Below are 23,899 nucleotides of genomic sequence, written 5' to 3'. Positions count from 1 at the left end.
CGCCACCCACGCACACAGTGGCGAGGTCAAGCACAGAAGGGGTCGTCTTACAGGCAGGACCATGGTGGCAGGCAGCCCGGGGTGTGGGGTTCATCTGCTGCTGCGGGAGTTTCCAGGTCCCCATCGAAGAGAGGGCGTGGATTTGGTTTCAGTCCCAGGGAGGGGAAGTCTCAACCCCGATGTGTCTTATGAGGACATCAGGGAATGTAAGTGACAGGAGGTGGTACAGGGGGATGGACCTTTCCAGTCCACGATGGGCTGGGCCTGCCGACTTGGAGCCAGACCCAGGTGAGGACGGGTGCGGGTGGGATGAAGGAGCACACGTTGGTCTTGTTCTTCAAGCTGTTGCTGAACCACCGCTGGGGCCCAGGCCACACCCAGGCTCAAGGAGCCTACCAGGGCCAGGCCACTGCCCTGTCAGCCACAGGCCCTTCCCTCTGTGTGGCAGAACGAGGCACCACCTCTTCCCACCTGCCTGGGGTGGGGGCACCTTTTAAAGGACAGGCCTGGAAGACAGGATTGCCAGGAAGAATGTAAAAGTAGCCCAACCCTGGCCACCCCGGGGAAGTCCCTGACCTCATGCATGACCTTCCTTCTCTAGGGGCAAGGTCTGCCTGGGCATTTGGCAGATTTTGTGCAATGAGGTGGACCTGACTTCGGCATTTAATGGTGCCGTGACCTACACAATTTAATTCCGCAGAGCCGTGGTCTCGCCCGTAACAGGGAACGCTAACCTGCCAGGGGTGATGCTCGTGCTCGATGACACACGGGTGGCCCCTCACGCCCTGCTCAGCGCTCAGCGGCAGCCAAGGCATGGAGCTTTCCTTTCTTGGTAGAGCCGCCACACCCAGGCTGTGCCACCGCCGACGTCCCACAGGAACCACCAAGCCCCAGGACTCTAAATCCTTGGGCCCGAGCGTTGCTTTGGCTAGCTGTGCCCACCACTCCCAGCTTCCTGAAACCGACTGCTCAAAAACTTGAGCCCAAAGAAGAAAATAAACAAACACACGAGAGCTTCGTGTGGAAATGGAGCGCACAGAAGGAAAACATTAGCAGCGGAATAGTCAGAAATGTCATCTGGTCCAGCAACCCCACGGTGGCGGCTCCAGAACCAAAACAGCCTGCAAACAAGGCCACATTCAGTTCCCCGTCTCCGATTCCTCCCCAGTCAGGCCTTGCCCTGGTGCGGGTGACATTCGTCCTCTCAGCACTTCTCAGACAGCTGCCCGATCCTGGGGGCTGCCCCGCCCTGCCTGACACCCCCGGGCTGAGATCTGGGCAGATGACGATGGTGTTTTCCATCCGCCCCTTACACACACACCTGTCCCACCCGGCTCCCGGCACAGCCCGCTGCGGAGAGGATTTCCACACTCCTAAGCAGGGGGAGCCTCTCCCACCCGAAAGGAAAAGGTCTCGGAGACAAGGTCCCTGGCATCCAGATTTATTTTACACTCTCTTCCAGAGGGAGCTTGGGCGCTGGGGGGGAGTTGGCAGGCAGGAGGGCAGCAACATTGGGCTTCTGTTACACATCTGGGCCAGGCCAGAGGTGCAGAGCCCAGGCCCAGAGCATGGCAGCCTCTGTGCAGGGCAGGCCTTAAAGCAAGACCCCTTGCTGGGCCTGGAGCTGAGGAGGTGTCACACCTGGCCCCCACCTCGCTCCCGGGCCCAGCCGGAAGCAAGAAGGCAACGGGGGCGGGGTGGGAGGGAAGCTGGAGTGAAAGGGGAGGGACCCCTCCAGGCAGAGGGGGCCTCTGGTCTCTGTGAGGTTAGGAAGCTGGTCCTTGTTAGAGGAACCCCATGGGGGTGAAGCAGAGCCGGTCCCTGTTAGAGGAAACGCCGTAGCGGGGCGGGGGTGGGGGACCCGGGGGTCTGGTCTCAATAAGGCCTGGAAACAGTCTCCGCTTCAAAGCAGACCTCTGTATTGGGGAGTGGGGCGGGGCGGAAATGCGAGGGCTGCTGGAGGAATGCCTGCGAGTGTGGGTGGGAATCAGTCCAGGGGGCTTCGCGGGGGCTCCAAGGGAAAGGCTTCTGGGGGGTTTTGCGGTTGCGGGGGGTTCGGTTCTTGGGGAGGGGGGTTGGGGGGTCCACGCCCCCTTCCACAAGTGCTACTGCTCCCACCCCATCCTGGCTGGCTCCCAGTCGCCACGGAGACCACTCACACCGGGGCAACATAATTTCCAGGGAACGTTCCAAATTTCTGGGTCCTCCGGGAGACACCTGGAAGAGGAGAGACAGAGAGAGCCTTCCCCACACTCCTTTCTCAAACAGGAACGTGGGGCTGCGGGCCCTGCCCCCTGCTGGCCGTGCCCGGCACTGCAGGCGGGGTCCCTTTCCCAGGGCGGCGGAATTTGATTTGTTGTCCGCATTCCTGCCCCCTAGTGGCAGAAGCTGAGATGGATGGGCAGCTTTGCACTTCCTAAATTCAATAAAGAGAAATCTGGCCAATGAACACGTGTGCAACTTTATACACAGCACTCACTAACTCCACCCTTCTTCGGGAAAGTGAGGACGCCGCAGGAACCTCGCTGGTCTAGTAGGGTGCCCTCAACTTCAAGATGGGAGGGTAAGGCCAAGAGAAGGCCCAGTGAACTGCCCCAGAGAATCCAGCTGCTTAGAAGTCAGGACTACAGCTCAGGTCTCTGGTCTGCTACACCCCCCAGAAACCTGTGTCTGGAGAGGAGGAGAATGCTAGAAATACAGGGATATCAACTGAAAGGAAAGTCAGTCCTGATCCTGGGTAAACTGATGCTCCGGGCCTCGCCTTCCAGCCTGGCGTCCTGACTCCCTCAAGAGCAGCCCCTGCTCATCCCGCCCCCAGCCCTCAAGCATGCGCTGCCCCGGCCTTTCTCCCACTTCTTCCAGGAAGCCCTCCTAGACTTGCCCTGTCCAGAAAGACAGCCGCCAGCGACACGCAGCTACCGAGTACTTGAAATGTGCTAGTGCAACTGAGTGACTGAATTTTTTATTTTGTTTCATTTTAACTAAATCTAAACAGCCACATGTGGCTGGTGGCTATTGAACTGGGCGGTGCAGGTCCAAACCATTCCTCTGAAAGCACTTGTGGCTTATACCACAAAAGTGGTGCTTTTTCTTCTTGTCTGTATAAATTTGCAAAACTTTATTAGCAGTTGTAAAAAAATTCAAAAGCAAAAGTGTATAGAGTAAATCAGAATGTACGCCCAAGCCCACCCCTCAGAGGTAAGGACTGTTCACAAGCTGGTGCTTAACGATCACTGTGTGTCAGAAGTTAGCAGGGAGGTACCTAAGTTCAGATCGGAAAGGGGGGCCCAAGCAGCCCCCCAAGCCCTCAGGCCCTGAAGCCTGCCCAGGGTAGCGGTAGGGGCGCTTCGGTTTTCACTTCTCTCTGGGGATGGCCTGTCCTTGGAAGCTTAGGCCTGGACTGGGCCTGCCCACTTTGGGGACACAGGCCATGTGAAGCCTGGTGGGTGGGTCACCTTGAACCAGGCCAAGGCCAACCTGAGGCTTCCTCTGTTAGTCCTTTGCCTGAGCTGCCCTTGGCCAGCTCTGCGGGGCCAGGCTCTTTCTCCACGCCCTCTTCTTCCCGGGGCGGGGGGGCGAGTTAGGGCTGGGGGTACACAGGTTTGAGACCCGGTCCCTTCTCCCAGGAGCTGCCCCCAGGACTGCTACAGAGGGAGGGAGCAGGGGTCCTGCGGTCCGGAGCCCTGCCCTGAGTCCACAGTGACTCCAGCCGTGACCTCCTGGGCCTTGCCCTCTGCAGGGCACGAAGGAAGGGCGGCAGCAGCCCACCCAAATGCCCCCGGGGCCCTGAGACCCCCCTCCGGCCTGCCCTCCAGCCCGCCGCAGCCCACATACCCACGAACCAGCCGTCGTCGCACTGCTGCATGACGTCCACCCGATCCCCCTCCCGCAGCTCCAGCTCGTCCTCGTTCTGGGGCCGGTACTGGTACATCGCCCGGTACCTGCGGGAGGCGTCGTCAAGGCAGCCACCAGAGACCTCGCCCCGTTCCCAGACCAGGCCGGAGGTTCTAGACCCAAGTGTTGCCACTTCCTGTGACTTGCCCAAGGTCCCTTTGTGCTCTCATGAGCCCCTACCCCGGCTCCTAGAATGGCGACTCGGCCTGGCTTCAGTGCACTGTTGCCCAGGCCTCCTCCTGCCTCCGGGCCCTAACCACCAACCTCCCGCCTCTGCGCACCCAGGGCCTTTGCGTCTGTTCTACCCGTTCCCACGTTTCATTTCTACATGACCTGGCCTCAGAGCTGGAAACCCAACGAAGAGCCTGAGGCCGAGTGTGGGAGGCTGTGTCAAGGCCAGGCAGCTGGCAGGGGGGGTCGGACACACATAGACCTGCACCTCCCTCCCTGCCCCTAAATCTCCTATAGGTGCTGCGCGGGCAAGCACCACCTAGTAGAAGTTTCCCAATCCATAGGCGGGGAGTGGGGGGAGACGGCAGGAGGAGGTACTGCCTGCCGGAGACCCCACCCCTGACCAAGCACCCTCAGGCGGTACTCACGGTGTCCAATGTATCTGAGTGGGGTTAGGGGAGGACGCCCCCAGGTCCAGGGGCCGGCTGGAGCCTCGAGGGTGGGACAGAGCTGGCCCTGTGGTGCTGAGACTCTGGGGGTTCACGGGAGGAAGGGAGGGTCAGAGGGAGGAAGGTGATGGGTATATCCAAGCAGGAGGGAGAAGAACCGAAATGGGCCGGCCCATCCCACCTGTCAGAGCATTTCACGCCCTGCCTCGCCTTATCCTCACAGACCCCCAACACAGGAGGATGTGCTTGGACGATTTCCTCTCACATTTCTATTTCTAATGACTTTCTTTTGCCCATCAGCTATAACCTCCCCAACCACCCTCTGCAGTGGGATTTATTATCCCCGTTCTACAGGTGAGAAAACCCAAACCCAGAGGGTAAGTCACCTGCCCAAGGTGACCCAGCAGGCGAATGGCACAGCCCTGACTCCCAGCACGCCCTGTCCAGAGCAGACACAGGCAAATCACGACAGAGTGGCATCTGGAGGGTCAGGAGGCCTGGACTGGCTTTGGGGTCCCACCTAGAGCTGCCCCATGCCTCCCCGGCCTGGCGCCCAAGGGCCAGTATCAACTCAAGGGCTTGGGGTCCGCCAGGCCAGGGTGGGGCTGCAATGCTAGGTTCTGCCCTGTCACCCCACTGCTCGTCCTGGGCCTGTCCAGGAAGGATTCCCGAGTGCGGACCAGTCCCGGGAACGGGGGCTGTGTGGTCTGGTGATGGCAGCCACCTCACCTGGCTCTGGGATCTGGGCTCCTGGGCGGGGTAAGAGAAGCCGGTGCGGCGGGGTGAGGTCCGCCCCCCCCAGTCGGTGGGGTCAGCTGGGCTGCGTGGTGCTGAGGGGGAGCTGGGGTGATGGGCCAGGCGGGTGGCAGCAGTCAGGCAGGGAGACGCAGGGAGCTGGGGGCCATCGTCGCAGACCCGGAGCCGGGGCTCGCGGTGCACCTGCACGTAGCTGGCGGGGAATATGCCCTGGCGCCCCGTGCCCGGGATGCGCCCCTCGTACCAGTTCTCGTTCACCTTGCGGATCAGGCAGATGCGCTCCCCCTGCGGGAGGAGGGAGGAGAGTCAGTGGCCGCGGGCCCTGCTGGCGCCATGCACCTGAGGGTGCCCCACCCGGACTGTCCCACTCAAGCCTAACGCCTTGCACACACGAGGGATCAGGCTCAGAGCAGTCAGCAGGCTACCTGAGGCCACACAGAAAGTGGGGAGTCAGGAGCCAAACCCAGGCTGCCCAAGCGAGCAGAAGTCTGAGCTCTCCCCACAGCACGCAGCTCCGGGTTTGGATGAGGTCCTGCCTCTTTGGGAAGCCCACTAAGCGTGCACGCCCCCTCCCGGGTCACAGCACGGTCCCTCCCCAGAGCTGCAGTCGCAGGGGAGCCCGTGGCTATCAACAGATCCCAACCCAGCCCTGCCGGGTCCCTGCCATGGGCACTCTGCTCTGCTGCTCTGAGCCTTGGTTTCCCCATATGTTAAGTGAGGACAACCACGCGGTTGCCGTGATGCACAAACGAGTGGTTGTCTCCTAAGGCACACTGGACAGGCGTTAGCTGCCCCATTCATGACAGTGTCCTGTTCTTGCCTCACTCGCTGGGTGATCCTGACATGAGTGCATCAAATAAACAAACTCCCTGAGGTCAGGTGGTGAGCCCTCCAGCCCGTGGGCTGAGCGACAGGGGGAGAACCACCACCACCTTGGTGGGCCACCCCAGGGAGGGTGTTCTCCAGCCCTCGCCCTCTCCTGCCCCCGACCTCTCTCCATCCAGCCCCCTTCTTCCTCTCTTCCCCTGGGACCAGCTCTTCCCCTGGTGGCATTCGTTAGGGGCAGTCATGGCCGCTGCCCAAAACCAACCCAAGGGAGACCACTTCCCTGCTTTCTAGAACAGCATTTTTCAAACTTTTCCCACCACAATCTATGTACAAAATATGGTTTTTTTTTGGTTTTTTTGTTTTTTTTTGAGACAGAGTCTGGCTTTGTTGCCTGGGCTAGAGTGCTGTGGCATCGGCCTAGCTCATAGCAACCTCAAACTCCCAGGCTCAAGCAATCCTCCTGCCTCAGCCTCCCGAGTAGCTGGGACTACAGGCATGTGCCACCATGCCTGGCTAATTTTTTTCTATATATATGTTTTTAGTTGTCCAGATAATTTCTTTCCATTTTTTGGTAAAGACAGGGTCTCACTCTTGCTAAGGCTGGTCTCGAACTCGTGACCTTGAGCAATCCACCCGCCTCGGCCTCCCAGAGTGCTAGGATTACAGGCGTGAGCCACCGTGCCAGGCCCAAAATATGTTTTAATAACAGCCCAGAACACATATTTGTGTATATATAACTGCCTAAAGTTTGATAAAGTATCCTTTCTACACTCAATGTATTCTAATATTTCTAACAATTCTAATATTTCTAATAACTATTCTTTTAAAAATGCTGACTGGGATCCTCACAACCTGCCAGTCTTCAGTTGGAAAAAACACAACTCTAGAAGTTTATAACAATCTTTTTTTTTTTTAGACAGGGTCTTGCTCTGTTGCCCAGGCATGAGTACAGTGGTGTCATCATAGCTCACTGCAACATCAAACTCAAGCGATCCTCCTGCCTCAGCCTCCCAAGTAGCTGGGACTACAGGCACACACCACCACACCCGGCTAATTTTTCTATCTGTTGTTAGAGATAGGGTCTTGTTATGTTGTTCAGGCTGGTCTTGAACTCTTGACCTCAAGCAATCCTCCTCCCAAACAAAGTGCCAGGATTACAGGCATGAGCCACCACACCCAGCATATAACAAACTTTTTAAGATGGACTATATTAAGGGAAACATAATTGCAGAGGTTATGTGAAACTTTGAAAAACTGGGCGAAGACGAGTATACCTGAGTCTTTAAAAAAATGTTTTTAGTGCACGTATTTGCCTACATCTTCAGCTGCCCCCACCCGCCCCAGGATTTCCTGCGTGGCCCCACCTTGCGGAAGGACAGCTCCACCTCCAGCTCCCCCTTGAAGGTGTACTGGGCCACAGCTTCTCCATACTCCACCACCTGGTAGGTTGGGGGCTTGATGGGCTTGGGAATCTCATCTGCGGGCAGCACCTGCAGGAAGAAAGCTCATGAGATAGATCGGCCTGGGCATCAGCTGAGCACAGATCAGGAGCTCCGGGGAGCATGAGACATCAAAGAGAAGGTGGTATGGGCCCGGCCTGCCTCTGGCCAGAGAGAAGACACTGACACCAGACACTGACACCAGACACAAGCCCTGAGCGTGGCCAGGGTGAGAGCACAGCCATGGAGGGAAGGAGGGGTAGTCCAAGAAGGCTCCCTGGAAGAAGAATTTTCAGCAGAGGTGTGTGGAGCGGGTATTAATGAAGTGGGGAATGGCAAGTTTTGGTTTCTTTTGTACTTTTATTATAATGAACACTTCAGGTGACTTTGTACCTTGGAATAATTCTTAAAAAAATGAACTAGCCGGGCATGGTGGCTCATGCCTATAATCCCAGCACTTGGGAGGCTGAGGCAGGAGGATTGCTTGAGGTCAGGAGTTTGAGACCAGCCTGAGCAACATAGTGAAACTCAGTCTCTACAAAAAATAAAAAATTAGCGTGGTGGCACATGTCTGTAGTCCCAGCTACTCAGGAGGCTGAGGTGGGGGGATCGCCCAGGAGTTGAGGTTGCAGTGAGCTATGATGACACCACTGCGCTCTAGTTCAGGCAACAGAGTGAGACTCTGTCTCAAGAAAACAAAACAAAACAAGACAAAAAACTTTCACGCTAAAAAAACTAGGGGAAAAAAGAACCAATTAAACCTAAAGCAAGCAAAAAGAAAGAAATAATAAAGAGGCAGAAATCAGTAAAGTTGAAAACAAAAACGACAGAGAAAAATCAATGAAATCAATAGCATGTCTCTGAAAAGATCAAGAAAATCGATAAAGCTCCAGCTGAAAGACATAAATTGCCAATATCAGGAATGCAGGAAAGGACATTGCCACAGATTTTACTGACATCAAAAGGATAATAAAGGAATATTATGAACAACTTTATGCCAATAAATTAGACAACTTGACATTCCTTAAAAGACACAAAAGAAGGCCGGGCGTGGTGGCTCACGCCTGTAATCCTAGCACTCTGGGAGGCCGAGGCGGGCGGATTGTTTGAGCTCAGGAGTTCGAGATCAGCCTGAGCAAGGGCGAGACCCTGTCTCTACTAAAATTAGAAAGAAATTAATCGGCCAACTAAAAATATATAGAAAAAATTAGCGGGGCATGGTGGTGCGTGCCTGTAGTCCCAGCTACTCGGGAGGCTGAGGCAGAAGGATTGCTTGAGCCCAGGAGTGTGAGGTTGCTGTGAGCTAGGCTGACGCCATGGCACTCACTCTAGCCAGGGCAACAGAGTGAGACTCTGTCTCAAAAAAAAAATAAAGACACAAAAGAGCAGACGTGGCCTATAGTGCTTCACCTATCATGTCCTGAACCTGTCTCTGGAATCAGAAGACCTGGGTTCAGATTCTCGATCTTCTACCTAACAACTTGTCACTGAGCCTTAGTAACACTATCTGTAAAATGGGGATGGTCTATCACTCTCCAGGCAGCGACAGGAACAAGGGAGGTAATACACCTGGGAGAAGTGACGCATGTGTATGTGATCTGTAAGCCGTCACCCACTTCATGCTCTTGCCAGTTGTGATTAGACAACTTGCCAGAGACAGCTTTGGAAAGCTGGATTCTGGGTGGGGAACATCTGGGACGCTGACACTGATGGTTGATGAGCTGGGCTGCTCCATCCTACCACGGGCTGGGCCCCACCCTCATTTAGCAAATGTTTCCCGGGTACACACAGAGCACTGGGCCAGGGGGCCAAGGACATTCATGAGATGTGGCCCCTGCCCCTCAGTTCTACATCTCAGGAAGCCCCGGGCCTGCATGCTAGGTCTCTCCCAGGCATGGGCCCCCCCGAGCCTGGCTCCCGCCTGCTCCTGTCAGTCCTGCTCACCTCCACATAATTAGCAGGGAAGATGCCCAGTCGGCCGTGGTGCTCCCCCTCCAGCCAGTTCCTGTCCACCTCCTTGTGGATATAGACGATGTCACCCTTCTGCAGAGTCAGCTCCCTGCAGGCCAGAGTGAGGACATCACAGCATGCCAAGGCCCTCCAAGCCTCCTTCCCTGCAGGCCCTGCCCAGCGCACCCGAGTCCCCTCTACCCGTCTGGATATGGGCCCCGCAGGCCTGTCCCCTCTGCCTCCAGAGACTGCCTGGGTGGGAGGGGAAGGGAGAGGCCGGCACTTACTTGGGGGATTGTGCCTGGAAGTCAAACTTGAGCCGAGCAGCCTTCCTCTGGGCAGGGGGAGAGGGCAGAGTGGGCTACCTCAGTCATGCAGGTGGCAAACCCAGAACAGCAGCCGCGGGGACCGCCCCAGGCCCTCGCTGTGCCCTGACCCTGGTGCCCCCTTACCTTCTTCTCCTCCTTCCTGGCTGGGCTGCCCCCTCCCTCAGAGGCACTGGGGTCTGTGGAGAAGCACTACCTCAGCTTGGGGAGGCCACATCTGGGGGACTGGGTTGGGATGGGCTATGCCCCCCCAGGACAGGCGCCAGTGGAGGCGAGGGGCTCTGTGACCTCCTGCCACCCCTGGGGCACCAGAGTATATGGTGGTTGGGCGTCTGGGTGAGAAAGAGAGAAGGACTTGGTCCTTACTTTGGGTTGAGGAAGGATAGACAAAGTCCCTGCGACCTAGGAAGGGGCTTCCTCCATCCGCCATTCTGTGGGGGCTCAGGGATCGCGAGGAACCCAGGTAAGGTGCGTGCGGGGCGCTGGAGCTCCAGGCTGAGGCCGGGCTGCAGGGACACAGCGAGTAAGCCACCTGTCTGGAGCTTCGCACTGCACCCGGCTCACCCCTAGACCTCCCTGGCCCCCCTAGTGCCCCCCATCCCTGCTGCCTCCTTCCAAGGCGTCTCCCAGGTCCCGGGGCTCAACAGGATGTCCTACTTCCCGTGCAGCCGTGGCGGGAAAGGGCGAGGCCTCGGGCAGGGAGAGGCCGGACCGGGGGACAGCGTGGGAAGTGCCGCGGCTGCCCCCACAGCGCTACGCTGCGCGGAGCCCGCCCGCCACCCAAATCCCGGTGCTGGGCAAGTTGCCCTCTGCGGGCGAGGGGACGGCCCCTGCGGGGAGCAGCGCTCGCGTCCCTCCCGGCCCCGCTCCGCGCCCTCGCAGGGGCCCGGCGGCCGCCCCGCCCCGCCGCCCCGCGCCACGTCCCCGCCCGCCCCCGCTCCGGAGACAGACCCCGTCCTTGGCCCGCATCGCCGCCACTCACCCGGCTGGGGGCCGCGGCTCCGGGGCCCGTCGGGGCGCCTGCGAGCTCTGTGCCGGGAGACGCAGCGGTCAGGGCCGGCTGGGCCCAGCGGCAGCCCAGGCCGCCGCCTCCGGAAAAGTTCGCGGCCGGGAGGGAGGAGGGCGAGAGGAGGGCGGGAGCGGCGGGCGGGACGCGGGGTCCTAGCGTCGGCCGCGGGGCCGCGCGGTGGGGAAGAGGGCGGCGGCCGGGAGGCAGCGCCCGGCGGCGGCCGGGGGTCCCGAGGCCTTGGGGCGGGGGGCGGGGCGGGGAGCCCCAGGCGCCCCGACGTCAGGCTGACGTGGGGAGGGCCCGAAGGGTTCCTGAGGGTCACTTGCAAGAGTCAACGCCCTGGATTTCGGAGGAGCGAGCGACGGGCCAGCGCGGCTGGAGGCCTTACCTCCGCGTGCGCCCGCCCCACGACCCGCCCGGCTCCGCCTCAGCCCCGACTCTGCGGCCGGGCGCCGCCCCCGGGAGGACGCCCGGCGCTGGTACCTTGGGGGACGGCAGCCGGGTCTCGATCGCCCGCAGGTCCTTGTCCAGCTCTGCGCTCAGCTTGGCCAGCTCTCTCTCCAGCAGGACCTGGGGAGCGGGGACTTGGGCGGTGAGGGGCAGCGCGCAGTGGGGGACCGGCCAAAGGTCAGATGGGAGGAGCAGGACCGGACACCGGGCTTGGGTAACGGCTCCCTGCTGTGGGCCTGCAGGGGGCCGTGGCTCAGGGTGCCAGGAGGGCATCCCTGCCCAGCCTCTCACCAACCTGTCCCAACGCAGCTCACCCACCTGTGCTCCCGGGAGCGCCTTAGTACCGCCTGATCGCACCTTCCTACCAGGTTTGTCCCCATCCTTCTCAGTTCAAGAGCCTGCAGGGCTCACTGTTTCCTCTCCCCTCATCTTCTCTGGCCCTCCATGGCCAAGCTTCATGGTACCCATCCGGGCTGCCCCCTGCCCATCCCTGGGGGCTGAGCACCCCCCACCGTGCTGCTTCTGTCCAGCCTGGCTTGTGGGTCTCCCCTCCCCAAGGGTCCCTCTCCCTCTGCCTGGCCCCGCCCTCCCGTGGTTGCAGAGCCCTGCTCCTCCTCCGAGAACACTTACTGACAATTCCAGTCATGCTGCCCACTCCCTCCTCTGCTCCTGCTTTGGTCAATACATATTTATTAAACACGTGTTTACTGAGCGCCTACTATATGCTAGGCACTGTCCCTGGTGGGTGCTGGGAATACAGGTGAGCCATATGGGATTGGAGAGAGACCAGAGCTTTGGGTCGGGCCTTTGCCCATGGCCACTGGGGCCCACGCAACCCAGACTCTCCCTCGTTCCCCCCGCACTGCTGCTGCCCTCGCCCCGCAGCACTCACCTCGATGGGCTGGGAGGGCTTCTCAACAGGCTCGTCCACCAGCGGTTTCTTGGGCTGAAGGGTGGGAAGGGTGTGTCAGAGGAATGAACCACCTTCCCAAAATGCATCAGCAGACAGGTACATCCACTCCCAGAGGACCAGGCCAACACTCACCCTCTGCCCAGACTCTAGTTCCTGCAGAAACTGGTTCCAGGAGTCTTCTCTCCAGACACTGTCTACTTTTTCTCGGCGCCTGGGCACCTGCACGGAGGGGGCAGGCATCAGCTTGTGTAGAGGGGTCCTGGGACACCGGTCAGGCTCAAAGCGCAGCCATTCGGGCCCCTGCCCTCCCCTGTGCCCACCAGTGCCCTCCAGAGGACTCAAGCTGGGAGGGCATTATCTGTGCTATTTCAGGGCTGTGGGCATGGAGCACACATCTGGCGCAAAGCAAGGGGCGGAGCACACATCTGGGGCGGAGGAGGGGCGTGCTGGGGCCACTACCTGATTTGGGGGCTGGAGCCCAGAGGATGCTCCAGGATTATAGTTGAAGGTGCTTCTAGGTAACTCTTCAGAGTGTTCCCAGCTTCTTCTGAAGAGAGGGAAGGACATTCCTTCAGCTTCCTTTTAGAGAAACTGAGGCAGAAGTGAGAACACAGCCCCGGTAGAGGGGCCTACTCTGCCTCTGACTGCCCCTGCCCCCTACTGTGGGGGCAGTGTGCAACAGTGGGAAGCATGAGCTCTGAGTTTAAGCCTCAGCCCCAGCACTGAGCAGCTGTGTGAGCCCTGGGCCAGCTCCTGAACTCTCGGAGCCCAGGCTGGATACCTGTCAGATGGGAGTGATTAGATGAGGGCCTTGTGTGAGGTGTCCAGAAGGTCTGACACCTACATCTGCTCCACGATTGGCCAGGCCCTTTCCTGCTGACTCCTGCTACAATGCCCTGCATTTGTGTTTGGTCTGGCCCTGTGACCGTGTCTGTGCAGTTTCGATGAAGCTGGTCTCTCTGGCTGCTTTGGCGGAGTGGTCTTATACCCATGCCCAAGGGGATGGGGCTGCATGCTATTCCAAGGAACACTGGAAGCAGCTCTGGGCAAGTGTTTCTGCTCCCTGGGCCTCTGTTCCATGAAGGCACTGGATTCAGTGACCTTGTCTGTGTGACCACCCCAGCCACTGAGGCACTGCATGGTCACATCTGCCTTCGTTCCCCACCAGGCGTCCCTTCTTGGCTGGCTCAAATGTTACAGCCTCTGTTTAGTTTGAAAGTTTCCACCAAGTGGAACCACTGTGTTCAGCTCATCACATGCCAGAATGCCTGATGTCAGGAGTGGTTGGCTGTAATTATGACTCCGCTCTGATATGAGTAATAACAAAAGTGAACATGAGAACGGGATTTGTCCTTCCCGATCTACGAAAGCTCTACGCATAATTAAACCTGCATTTTCCTGATGTTTGTGCAGGCTTGGCATGTGCCAATCATGATGCTCAACACATTATCTACATTTAATCCTCACAGTCACCTGTGATCCCCAGTTCAAAGACAGGGATACTGAGGCTCAGCCTGGGGTAAGCTGCCCAAGGTTGCAGCCAGTGACAGTGAACTAGTTCGAACCCAGAACTCTGGGTCCAAATCTTATTTATTTACTTATGTATTTATTAGAGATGGGGTCTTGCTCTGTTGCCCAGGCTGGAGTGCAGCAGCACAATCATAGTTCACTGTAGCCTTGAACTCCTGGCCTCAAACTATCCTCCTGCCACAGCCTCCTGAGTAGCTGGGATATAGACGTGTGCCACCAAGCCCAGCTAGTTTTTTTTATTTTTTTATTTTTTGTAGAGACAGGGTCTTGCTATGGTGCCCAGGCTGGTCTTGAACTCCTGGCCTCAAGTGATCCTCCCACCTCAGCCTCCCAAAGTGCTGGGATTACAGGTGTGAGCCCCCTTGCCCAGCCTGGGCCCAAATCTTGAGCTCTTTGCCTCTGTCTTCCTGGTGATGCCAACAGCCAGGGGCCAGTTACAGCTATGCTAGTGAGGTGACTCCCTTCCTGTAAAGGAATAAGAAACTCCTGGATTTAACTCTGAGAGCCAAGCTCCTGATTCCCAAAGTGGTGTGGAGCCCCTCCAGGGACCCAGCAGCCGGCTGGGCCTGTGAGTTTGCACAGAGGAAAGGAATGTCACCCTTCCTCTCCCCAGAGGGGCTCCTCTCTCAGCGGCATCGGGGTGGGAACTTGGGTTATTCCACGTCCCTTGTTTTCTCTGAGGCTTCAAAGTGGATGGCCATGGGTCCACGATTCCTCAATGGTGCCGTCCACGTACGCCCTGGCCACCCCACTCTCCATCCCACGTGACCCATGGGTCTTTGGGGCTACGAAGCTGCCCACCACACACGCATCACAGGCGCTCCCGTCCAGGAGCAGGTGCCAGGTCCACTCCTGCTTGCCTTCCCTCTTTGCCCCTGGCGGGGAAGAGAGTCTGGAACGGTAGAGACCTAGAGAGGGGCAGACCCCAGCGAGGGAGCCAGACCCCCTCCTGGCTACTCCGGGGCTGTGCCGGCCGTGGCCACAAGGGAGTGTGTGTTCTGCAGGGACATGCAGGCCGTGCCCCTCCACACCCCTCGGACCCCTGCCCCGCTGTGCTCACCCGCTGAAAGATGCTGCCGGGCCAGGCCTGGAGACAGGTCTTTGCTGGGGCCCTGGATGCCTGGGGCCTGCAGAGAAGGCACACAGGGAAACCATTGAGGGTGGGAGAAGACAGGTTTAAGGTTTCACACCCCCCTGCACCCTAGCTCCTGGGTGCCTTGTGGGGATAGGGGTGGCGCTTCAGGGCCACCAAATGTGGGCTTTGCCCCAAGAGCTTTACATTCTTGACTAAATCTTCAAAACAACTCCGGGGAGGTGGTGGTCCCATTTTACAGATGAGGAAAGAGAGGCCCAGAGAAATCATGGCCAAGGAGCGGCAGAGGGAGGGTTCCCTGGACTGTGAAGCTGAGGCTCTTAATTACCACCCACCAGGGGACTTGGGCCGCTCTGGAAATGAGCTGTAAAAACTTCTCAAGTTGAACTAAGCCAGCTGGGGAGCCCCCAAGCCAGGCAGGCTGCATGTCCCAGTCTTGGGGAGGGCCAAACACAGGCACCCCAGGCTGGGGTGGCCGGGCGGCCCGCACCCCCTCACCTTTGGGTGTTTCCTCAAAGGACCAGTCCAGCTGCAGGTCTGTGGGAGCAGAAAGGGCCAGGTCACGGCGGGGCAGAAAGTGAGGAGAGGCACCCTGTGTGGCTGCCCCAGCCGCTCCCAGCCTCCTCCCACCTAGAGCAGGGGGCCCAGGGCTGAGTCAGGGCCTGAAGAATGTCCCGAGGGAGGGAAGGAATTAGGAGGGCAGCTCTCAGGAGGGCTTGAAATGCCTCTGGCAGACTCAGGGCCTGAGTGAGCCAGCCAGGCAGTCGCCTTGCCCAGGCCCTCCCGCTCTTCCTCCCGTTCCCACACACACCCTCTCCTGACCTTTGCGGACTTGGGGGAAATGCGACTTCTCCCTCTTTCCCTTTCCGCACCCTCTCGTAAACGCTGTGCTTCCCGCTTTGCCCAGACCCACTCCCCACGGTGCTTGGGAATTTGCAGGGCCTCCCGGGAAGAGCTGCTGACCAGCCAGCCCACCTGATCTCCCTGGCATGCAAGCGTGCCGAGACAGCTCCTGCCTAAACGCCAACCAAAGCACCCCGCTCTGGGTCTCACACCTTCCTCTCTTTCCCTCCCAGCAAACCATAGCTAGTTGACCACAACACCCTCCCCGTCTCCAATCCCTACTCCCGGTTTCCCGAGCGGGCCCCAGCCCACCACTGCCCGCTCCACCACTCTTCTCAAGGGCCCCAGTGACCTCCATGTGGCCAAATCTTCGCCTTACTTGACCCATCGGCAGCACTGGTCACAGCTGAGCATGTCCTCCTTTTGAAATTCCTTTTTCACTTGGCTTCAGGGGGACCTCTCAGTTTTCCTCCTGCCTCCCTGGCTATGCCTTGTCAGTCTGCTTTGCTGGTTCAATGCTCCTCTTTCGAACTTCTAAGCATCCAGGTGCCTCAGGGCTCAGTCCTGGGCTTCTTTGTCTCTCCATCTTCCTAGGTGATCTTGTCCAGTCTATGGCTTTTTTTTTTTTTTTTTTTTAAGAGACAGAGTCTCTCTATGTTGCCTAGGCTGGACTCAAACTCCTGGGCTCAAGCGATCCTCCTGCCTCAGCCTCCCAAGTAGCCGGGACTATAGTGTGAGCTACCACACCTGCTGGTCTTATGGCTTTTAAAACACCATCTATTCCTGTGATTCGCAGCACTGGCTGCACTTTGGAATTGCTTGGGGAACTTTAAATCTAAATCTCTTCTGAGGAAGTCCCAGGTGTTCTCATCTGCAGCCTAGATATCACTTCCTGAACTACAGTCTGGGATATTCAGCTGCCTACTCAACCTCTCCACTTGGATGTATCATGTCTCTGAAACGGAATGCCTCTTAAACCTGCTCCTCCTGTAGTCTTCCCTGTCTTTACAAATGGCAACTCCATCCTTTCACCTGCTCAGGTTTAAAACCATCGTTGGCCAGGCGTGGTGGCTCACGCCTATAATCCCAGCACTTTGGGAGGCCGAGGTGGGAGGAATGCTTGACTCCCAGAGTTTAAGACCAGCCTGAGCAATATAGTGAGACCTCGTCTCTACAAAAAATAAGAAAAAACTAGCCAGGTGTGGTGGTGCATGCCTGTAGTCCCAGCTACTTGGGAGGTTAAGGTGGGGGCATCACTTGAGCCCAGGAGTTTGAGGCTGCAGTGAGCTATGATCACACCACTGTACTCTAGCCTGGGCGACAGAGCAAGACCCCACCTCTAAAAAAAAACAAAAAAGAAGAACCAATCTTGACTCCTTTCTTGCATGCTACGTCCTATCCATCAGCAAATTCCAATGACTGTATCCGGAATCTCTCCCTGTCCCACCAGGTCCACTGCTACCACCCTGGTCTAAGACACGATTGCCTCTAGCTTGGATTAAAGCCAAGTTTTAATGGTGGCTTTTTTCTCCCCAACCCTTACAAAGCAAGAAAACTGGTTCCCCTGCTTCCAACATCCCTTCTTCACCTGGTAGCCAGGTCAGCCTTTTCGGCCATCGCTTGTCAGAGCACGTCACTCCTCTTCTCGGAACCTCCCAGTGGCTTCTCATCACTTGCCAAAGTCCTTATAACGGCCCCGAAGGCCCCATGTGACCTGGCCCCATTACTTTCTCTGGCTCCATCTCCCGCCACGTGCCCCCCTCACTCCAGTCCAGTCTCTTCCTTGCTAATCTAGAACATGCTTCTACCTCTGGGTCTTCGGAGCTCCCTCTGCTGGAATGCTTCCCCAGCTCTGCCGCCTGCCTCCTTCACTCCCTCATTCTCTGCTCAAATGCCACCTATCAGGGCCCTTCCCCATACTCCTGGGAGACATGGCAGCCCCTGCGCTGGGCACTCCCCTGCTCTGGCTTCATTTTTCTCCCTAGCCCTTCCCACCATCTGCCAAGTTAAAGGTGTATCCGTTTATTATGGGACCCCCTTTTATCTTCAGCATCTAGCACAGTGCTCAACACACTGCGCTCAACAGATAGTCCAGGACTGATTGAATGGCCACGTGACTGTGTAGCCAGTTCGTATGCACCCGCCAGGTTGGATGCATTTTGGGTTGTGGAAGAAAGCAATGCTCCATGCTGGGGAATGACCACTAATGGTGGAATTCCAGCCTGGCAGGAAAATCAGAGAGGGGTTTCAGGAGAGGACTGGCTTCCCAGTCCCCTCAGGAACACTGGGGGGACAGTGGCTGGTCACTGTCCCCCCAAGGATACTCTGGAGGCACTGCTGGCCCCAAGTATGGGGAGTGGTGGGGAGACTCCTGTCTTTGGCGTATTCGAGGGAACGCAGAGCCTAGAGGGACATGAAGAAGAGCCCCCAGCACAGGTAAGTCCCCTTTCCCATCCCTCCCTCTCCAAGCCCCAGAGGCCAGACTCCACTCTGGCAGGGAGAGGGCCCTGGACGTGTGTCTCACCTGGCATTTTGCGGTGAATCTGCTGGAACATTCTCCGGTACCAGTCCCTGGGGCTGTCAACACTCTGGGATCAGAAAATGCAGTCAGGCCTCCCTGTCCACTCACCCTCCCAATATCAAGCCACAAAAGTTGTTGTTCAGTGAGTCCTCTCCCCGGCCACCCTTGAAGCCCCAGTGGGTGGGCCAGGGAATGGCTCTCTCTGATCTCGTTAGTAACTTCATGTAACATGTTACCCATGAATAAAATACATGGCAGGATCTCCCTTAAAGTGTAAACAATGGCGATCCCTAAGTTGTGAGATTTGGGGTGACTTACATTTGTTCTCTTTGCTTTTCTACATTTCTAATATTTCTGCAAAGAACATGAGTTTCTATGCAATGAAGAAAATGACAGTAATAACGTAGGGGTGAGATGGTATTTCACATCACCCGCCTCATCTGAGCCTCAAAACAGCCCTGGAGGCAGGAAGGGCGCGTTACCAGCCCCAGTTTCTAGAGGAGGAATCACAGCTGGCTCAAGGCACAAGGGCAGATGGAAGGACAGGGTCCCACCAATCCAGGATGGACCCCCAGATCCTTCCACACTTGCCACAGCGTGAGGCCTTATCCGTCAAGACTCACTCACTCATCCAGCCATTCATTCATTCATCAACCATTCCTAAGGGCTGTGCCAGGCCCCAGAGATACAAAACTAAGAGAAGGTCCCCACCGGACTCAGCCCTTATAGCAGTGTGTTGCTACCTTTCAGATCCTGATGGCATTTCTAGATCTGTACCCCCTCAACCACTTGTGCAACTCAGACGCACAAGAGCGTCCGTAACTTTATGGGGTTCATGACCCCCTGAAGCCCATCATAGCTGCACCCCTGCCCAGTCTGCAATGGTTTGGGTACAGGCTTTATTGCCCCACCCCACTTTAATTCACAGAAGTGGAGCTCAGTGTAGGTCCCCAAGCCCCATCTGTCTGTGGACCCCAGCCCTGGACTCACGGATCGGGGGGCAATGGGCATGCCGCTCTCGTCCACAGGCCCGATTCCCTCGTACTTGACCCAGCGCTTGTCCCGACGCTTGCTGTCCTTCGTCCACGTAGCTGACCAGTTCTGGGCGGGCTGCGGGGCAGGAGTCTTCGTGCTTGCAGAAGGCCTGCTCCCAGGGCATGGCCAGGTCTGGTACCAAGCAGGGTCTGTGGGGCGTGTGCAGGACAGCGTTAGCCAAAGGCAGGGGCCCATCTGAATGTATTTGTCCCTTAGCTCCTCAGAACACGGATCCCTCTGGGTTCAAGAGTTTCCACATCTCCTTGTTTATTTGACTGGATGACTCAGACTCCGCAAACCTCCCCGTCCCCAGCAGCACCAAGGCCCCTGTCTGTTTATTTCTTAAAGTGAATTCACTTGGATCTTTTTCGAGAAATCTGCATCTGCCCCCACTCTGTCCTCCTTTCCTGGGACTGTCCTAAGAGTTCTCAGGTGAGGGCTGAGAATCTCCTTGTAGTAATGCTGGGGACATTCCAGCTGGGGTGTGGCTTGGAGGAGACAGACCTGAACTCAGACCTCAGCTCTGCCACCTACTGGCTGATGACCTTAGCCACATCAATCACCCTCTCAGTGCCTCAGTTTCCACTTCTGTAAAACAAGGGTCATCGTGGCAAAGATTCAGTGACATTTAGTATGTGTGACTCAACCCAGCACAGTGCCTGACGCATGGTTGGGAGGACAGAAGGACAGAAACTCATTCCCCAGATATGGTTACTGTGTCCTCAACTTCCCCGGAACCGACAGCCCCTAGGCGGCCAGGGTAGCAGCATCAGGGCTTCGGGCCAGATGGACAAGGTACAAATTAAAACTCAGCCTCTGTGCTGAACATCTCTGCAGCTCGGGTTGCTCACCGGGAAGATGTCACTCACCACTGGACCCTACTTTGCTAGGATATCAAGGGACCAAATGAGGTAAGCCTTGCAAGGTGTCCCCACAGTGTCCAGCACACTCCAAGTGTTCAATAGTTATTTGTTAAATGAATAAACTTTACCCAGTGCCTGCAGCAGGAGAGGGGTGCTCAGGGCTGCCCGCACCCAGGAGTCCCCAGGATCTCCAGGACCCAGGCCCAGGCTGATGGGCCCTCAGAGCTGCTTCTCCGACCTCCTGCTGAGCAGCCCTTACGGCCTGTGTGGGGCTGTCCCCACCCCTTCTCCAGCCAACATATGCTCACATTCCCTCGGCCTTTCCATCCATCCCCAGTTCAAGCTATCCCTGGCCTGCTAGAGGTCCCCTGGCTGCCAGAGGCTCTGGCCCTGCTCACTTCCGTTCCCTGGCACTGGTCGGGTGGGGACGGGAAGGGACGTGTCAGCCTACTCTCTCCCCCAGTGGGTGTCTCTTGCGGGTTCAGCATGCTCACACGGGGAGGGCCCTTCGCTGAGCTGAGTCCCCTGGGGGCCCTCCTCATGGCCTTGAGACCCCCACCCCTCTGCTGCGCTTCCTGCTTGACATAGAGCGGGGCCAGATGGCAGGCCCGGGGGCTCTGGCCCCCACCCCACAGCAGGCTCTGGGAGCAGGTGTCCTGAGACGCACCTGGGTGCCAGGAAGCGTCTCTCCTCGGTGTGAAGCTGCCATTGCACACGGTCCTGGGCGCGGGGTCATGGAACTGGAAATTAAGGGTGTTGGAGCCACCATTCCGGATCACAGGCACCTGCGGGGAGGGGCCAGGAGCGGCAGCTCAGGGCCCAGAAGGCCAAGAGGGATGGCTACCAGGGCACGGCCCACGGCCCACGGTGAGGGTCCCAGGGCCAGCCCAACGTTCTTTCAGGAAGCCAGCAAGGCCCTCTGGAGCTCTCTTCCAGCCGTCCTCCCCCCATCCCTTTAATCCTTGTCCCGCAACCTGCTAGCTTTCTCACCAACTGTGGGCCCACAGTGTACCCTCTTCCTCGCTGTCTCACTCACCCGTGTCCCCCGGGAGGACGACCCTACATGGGCCCGGAGGTGCCCAGGGATGAAGTCGTCCAGGCTGAGCCCAGCAGGGAAGCTGCAGGGTGGGCCCTGCATGCTTGGGTCAAGGTCGGAGGACTCTGGGTGCGCCAGCTGCTCCTCTGTGTGTCCTCTGCGGGAAAGGAGGAAGGAAGGGAAAGCCCTGCTGGGCCTGGGCTGCCCGTGCCCTCTTGGCTGGACCCTGGGGTGAGGGAGGAGGGGCCGGCTGTGGGAGGGGGTCAGGGCCAGCTGGGTGGGAGCTCAAGGACCCAGGAAGCAGGCCACTCCAGGCACCCGGCTGCAGGCTGCCCGTGCGGGCTCCCAGAGGCACAATGGGCTGCTTGTTAGGCCCAGGGCAGGAGCTCCGGGTGGGAATGGGGGAGGGGGAGGCTCAGGCGAGGAGGAGGGGAGGGGAGGCTGGCCAGGAGCCTGCGGGGCTCTCCCTGTGCAGTGCAGTCTGCTCCCCGCTCCGCTCCCCCAGAGGGAGGGCACAGGGGAACTGGGGCAGCGGGTAGGGGGGCCTGGGCACACAGGACTTTGTTTCAGTTCCTCTGCCTCCCCCAGGCCCCATGTGAGCATCTGCTTGCCCACGGGGTTACTCTGGCCGGGGAAGAGGCCCTGGCCAACAGCAAGGCCACCACCCACTGCCCACAGGGAAGCAGCCAGTAGTGCCCTCCACCCTAACAGGCCAAGGAGAGCGTGGGGGGCATTTCCAGGCAGCAGGAACTGCTCCTTCTGGGCTCAAAGGGAGGATCAGTTTCCTTTTCGGCCTCCTTCACAGCCTGAAGACTGGAGGGCTCAGTGTGGGGGGTGGGGGCTGGAGGGAGAAGCAGTGGGTGAGGGCAAAGTGGGACCTGCTCCTGCTCACGGAGGGGCAGTGCTGGGTGCTCTCTTGCATGTGGGCACGTGTGTGCGCACACACACACACACATACACCGAGCACTTCCTGAGGTATCTGCTGCCATCCCTGAGAGCCCCGACGGATGTCACAGGCACATACAAGTCTGATATGACCCAGCTCCAGAGGGTGGTGAGGCTGGCTCCACTTCTGGCCCAGTCCCACAGCCGACGTGGGGAGGGATGGACCGCGTGTGGTGGAATGTAAGTGCAGTGTTGTGAACATGACTTCTGGGGGGTTCACTGGGGGACCATGTGAGTTGCACGGGGGTTGTGGGTACAGAGGGGTGTCAGCTGAACAGTAGTGGGGGGTGGACATGGGCAGTCATATGAGCAGCGCAAGGGTTGTGGGGACCAGAGGGGATGGAGGTACAACGGGAGTTGTGATGACTCATCCCGTGAACCCAGTTCCTGCTCAGGCCTGGGGCTGGGGGTCTGAGTTTGTGGGGATTCCTTCTGACATCTGATCCGCCTGTTGGGGACACAGCTTTTCTGTGCCCATCCCTGACTGCGGGGGGAGTGGAGGGCTGAGGCTGGAGGCGGGGCAGCTCACCAGCTGGATCCAATTAGGACTCTTACCAGCACAAACCGGGCAGATGCACCCCCGGCCCCGCTGCTCCGCCTCCCCTTGTGGGGGAAATTGAGGCAGGACACAGTGGAAGATCAGGAGGTCAGGGGCAGGCCAGTTCCTGGCAGTGACCCTCCCTGCCCCGCTGACTGCTCTAGGCCAAGTTGCCGGCTCAGCATCTGCAGTCCCTCCTGACCAGCAGCTGACAATGGCCTTCCTTCCCCGGCCTCCTGGCCCTGCCCTCCCGCTCAGGGAGACCTGCCCTCTCGTAGGACGGGCGGGGCAGGAGGTTCCCCTGCCACCTGTTTTCAGAGGTTGATGATCCTGGGTGCCCCAACCTGCCCCTCCGTAGCTCTGCTCTGTGTCAGGCACCCCCCAGGAAGATCCAGGGAAGGGTGTCTGAGAACTTTTCACCGGGAAAATGGAGGCATCCTGAGGAGGCATCCCTAACTAGCAGAGAACAGGGGGTGCCTGGACATCTCTGTGTCCTCCCAGAATTCAGGCAGCCCCCTTCAGGAAAGTAGCCGGCTCCAAAGGCGGGAAGAGGGGAAGTAGGTCTGCTGAAGCAGGCAGACTCCTTCCCACTTCTGAACGCTGTCCTGACTTGGGGCTTGGCCCTGTGCACTTTCCCAGGTACTTTCCTGCGACAAGTCCACGTGGACAGGGACAAGGTTTCTCGAATTTCCCCTCTTCTGGATTGAGGGCAGGGGAACATCTCCCCTCTTCCCACCTCTGAGTTTGGGACGAGGACACCGGGGGAGGGGCCCTGTGCCTTCCCCTGGGGTTGGGCGCGGGTCGCTGCCTCCTCCCCGTGCCCCTCCTTCCCGGCACCTACCTTCCCCGGCGAGCAGGTGGCGGGGCCCGAGGCCGCCCGGGAGCGCAGGAGCATCCCTGCCCGGCTCCTGCCTGGCGCGGCCGCGGCGGCACTCGGGGAGGGAGGGCAGGGAGAAGCGCGGGCCGTCCGTCGCGGCCCTCGTGACCGGTCGGGACGGGCTGGGTCGGGCTGGGCACCCGAGGAGGCGCGCGGGAGGCAGGGCCGTGACAGTCGCACGGCGCGGCCGGCGGTGTTTGGGTCTCAGATCCGGACTGGGGGCCGGGGAGGAGGGGCGTGAGAGTGTCCTCCGTCAGGACGCGCGGCGGGGACACTGTGGCCCCCGGCCGAGGGGGCCGGGCCGGCAGGGAGGCGGCGCCGGGAGGGGCCGCCGAGGGTCCCCGGGGAGCCCGCTCTGGTTTCCCAGCTGCAGGGCTGGCGTCGGGGCGGGAGCGGGCGGGCGGGCCGACACGGGCCACTCAGAGTTTCCAGC

At 58.8% G+C, this 23,899-nt stretch overlaps 1 protein-coding gene across 4 annotated transcripts; it reads right to left on the bottom strand.

The window, feature by feature from the left end:
* Positions 1 to 1,425: 1,425 nt before the first annotated feature.
* SORBS3 (sorbin and SH3 domain containing 3) lies at positions 1,426 to 23,688 on the bottom strand. Of its 4 annotated transcripts, none has more exons than XM_012663039.1 (21): positions 23,431 to 23,688; positions 21,107 to 21,263; positions 20,738 to 20,855; positions 19,163 to 19,356; positions 18,176 to 18,239; positions 15,307 to 15,345; positions 14,776 to 14,842; positions 12,645 to 12,732; positions 12,318 to 12,404; positions 12,165 to 12,218; positions 11,306 to 11,392; positions 10,796 to 10,842; positions 10,180 to 10,319; positions 9,940 to 9,992; positions 9,775 to 9,821; positions 9,482 to 9,596; positions 7,463 to 7,588; positions 5,244 to 5,555; positions 4,494 to 4,597; positions 3,835 to 3,941; positions 1,426 to 2,217 (listed from the first exon to the last, which is right to left on the bottom strand). In XM_012663039.1, exons 2-21 carry the CDS (start codon positions 21,206 to 21,208, stop codon positions 2,156 to 2,158), a joined length of 2,013 nt encoding a protein of 670 aa, XP_012518493.1. In that variant the 5' UTR covers positions 21,209 to 21,263; positions 23,431 to 23,688; the 3' UTR covers positions 1,426 to 2,155. The 4 variants fall into 4 exon arrangements, with proteins under 4 accessions (XP_012518493.1, XP_012518492.1, XP_012518490.1 ...); XM_012663038.1 differs by lacking the exon at positions 1,426 to 2,217 and adding an exon at positions 3,000 to 3,098 and having other exon boundaries at positions 23,431 to 23,668; XM_012663036.1 differs by lacking the exon at positions 1,426 to 2,217 and having other exon boundaries at positions 3,108 to 3,941; positions 23,431 to 23,668.
* Between the last annotated feature and the right edge of the window lie 211 nt (positions 23,689 to 23,899).

Source organism: Propithecus coquereli, unplaced genomic scaffold (assembly GCF_000956105.1).
Source record: "Propithecus coquereli isolate 6110/MARCELLA unplaced genomic scaffold, Pcoq_1.0 Scaffold79, whole genome shotgun sequence".
In the NCBI taxonomy this organism is placed as follows: domain Eukaryota; kingdom Metazoa; phylum Chordata; class Mammalia; order Primates; family Indriidae; genus Propithecus; species Propithecus coquereli.
The sequence above is the reverse complement of the archived record's forward strand: the minus strand, read 5'-3'. Positions and strand labels throughout refer to the sequence as shown.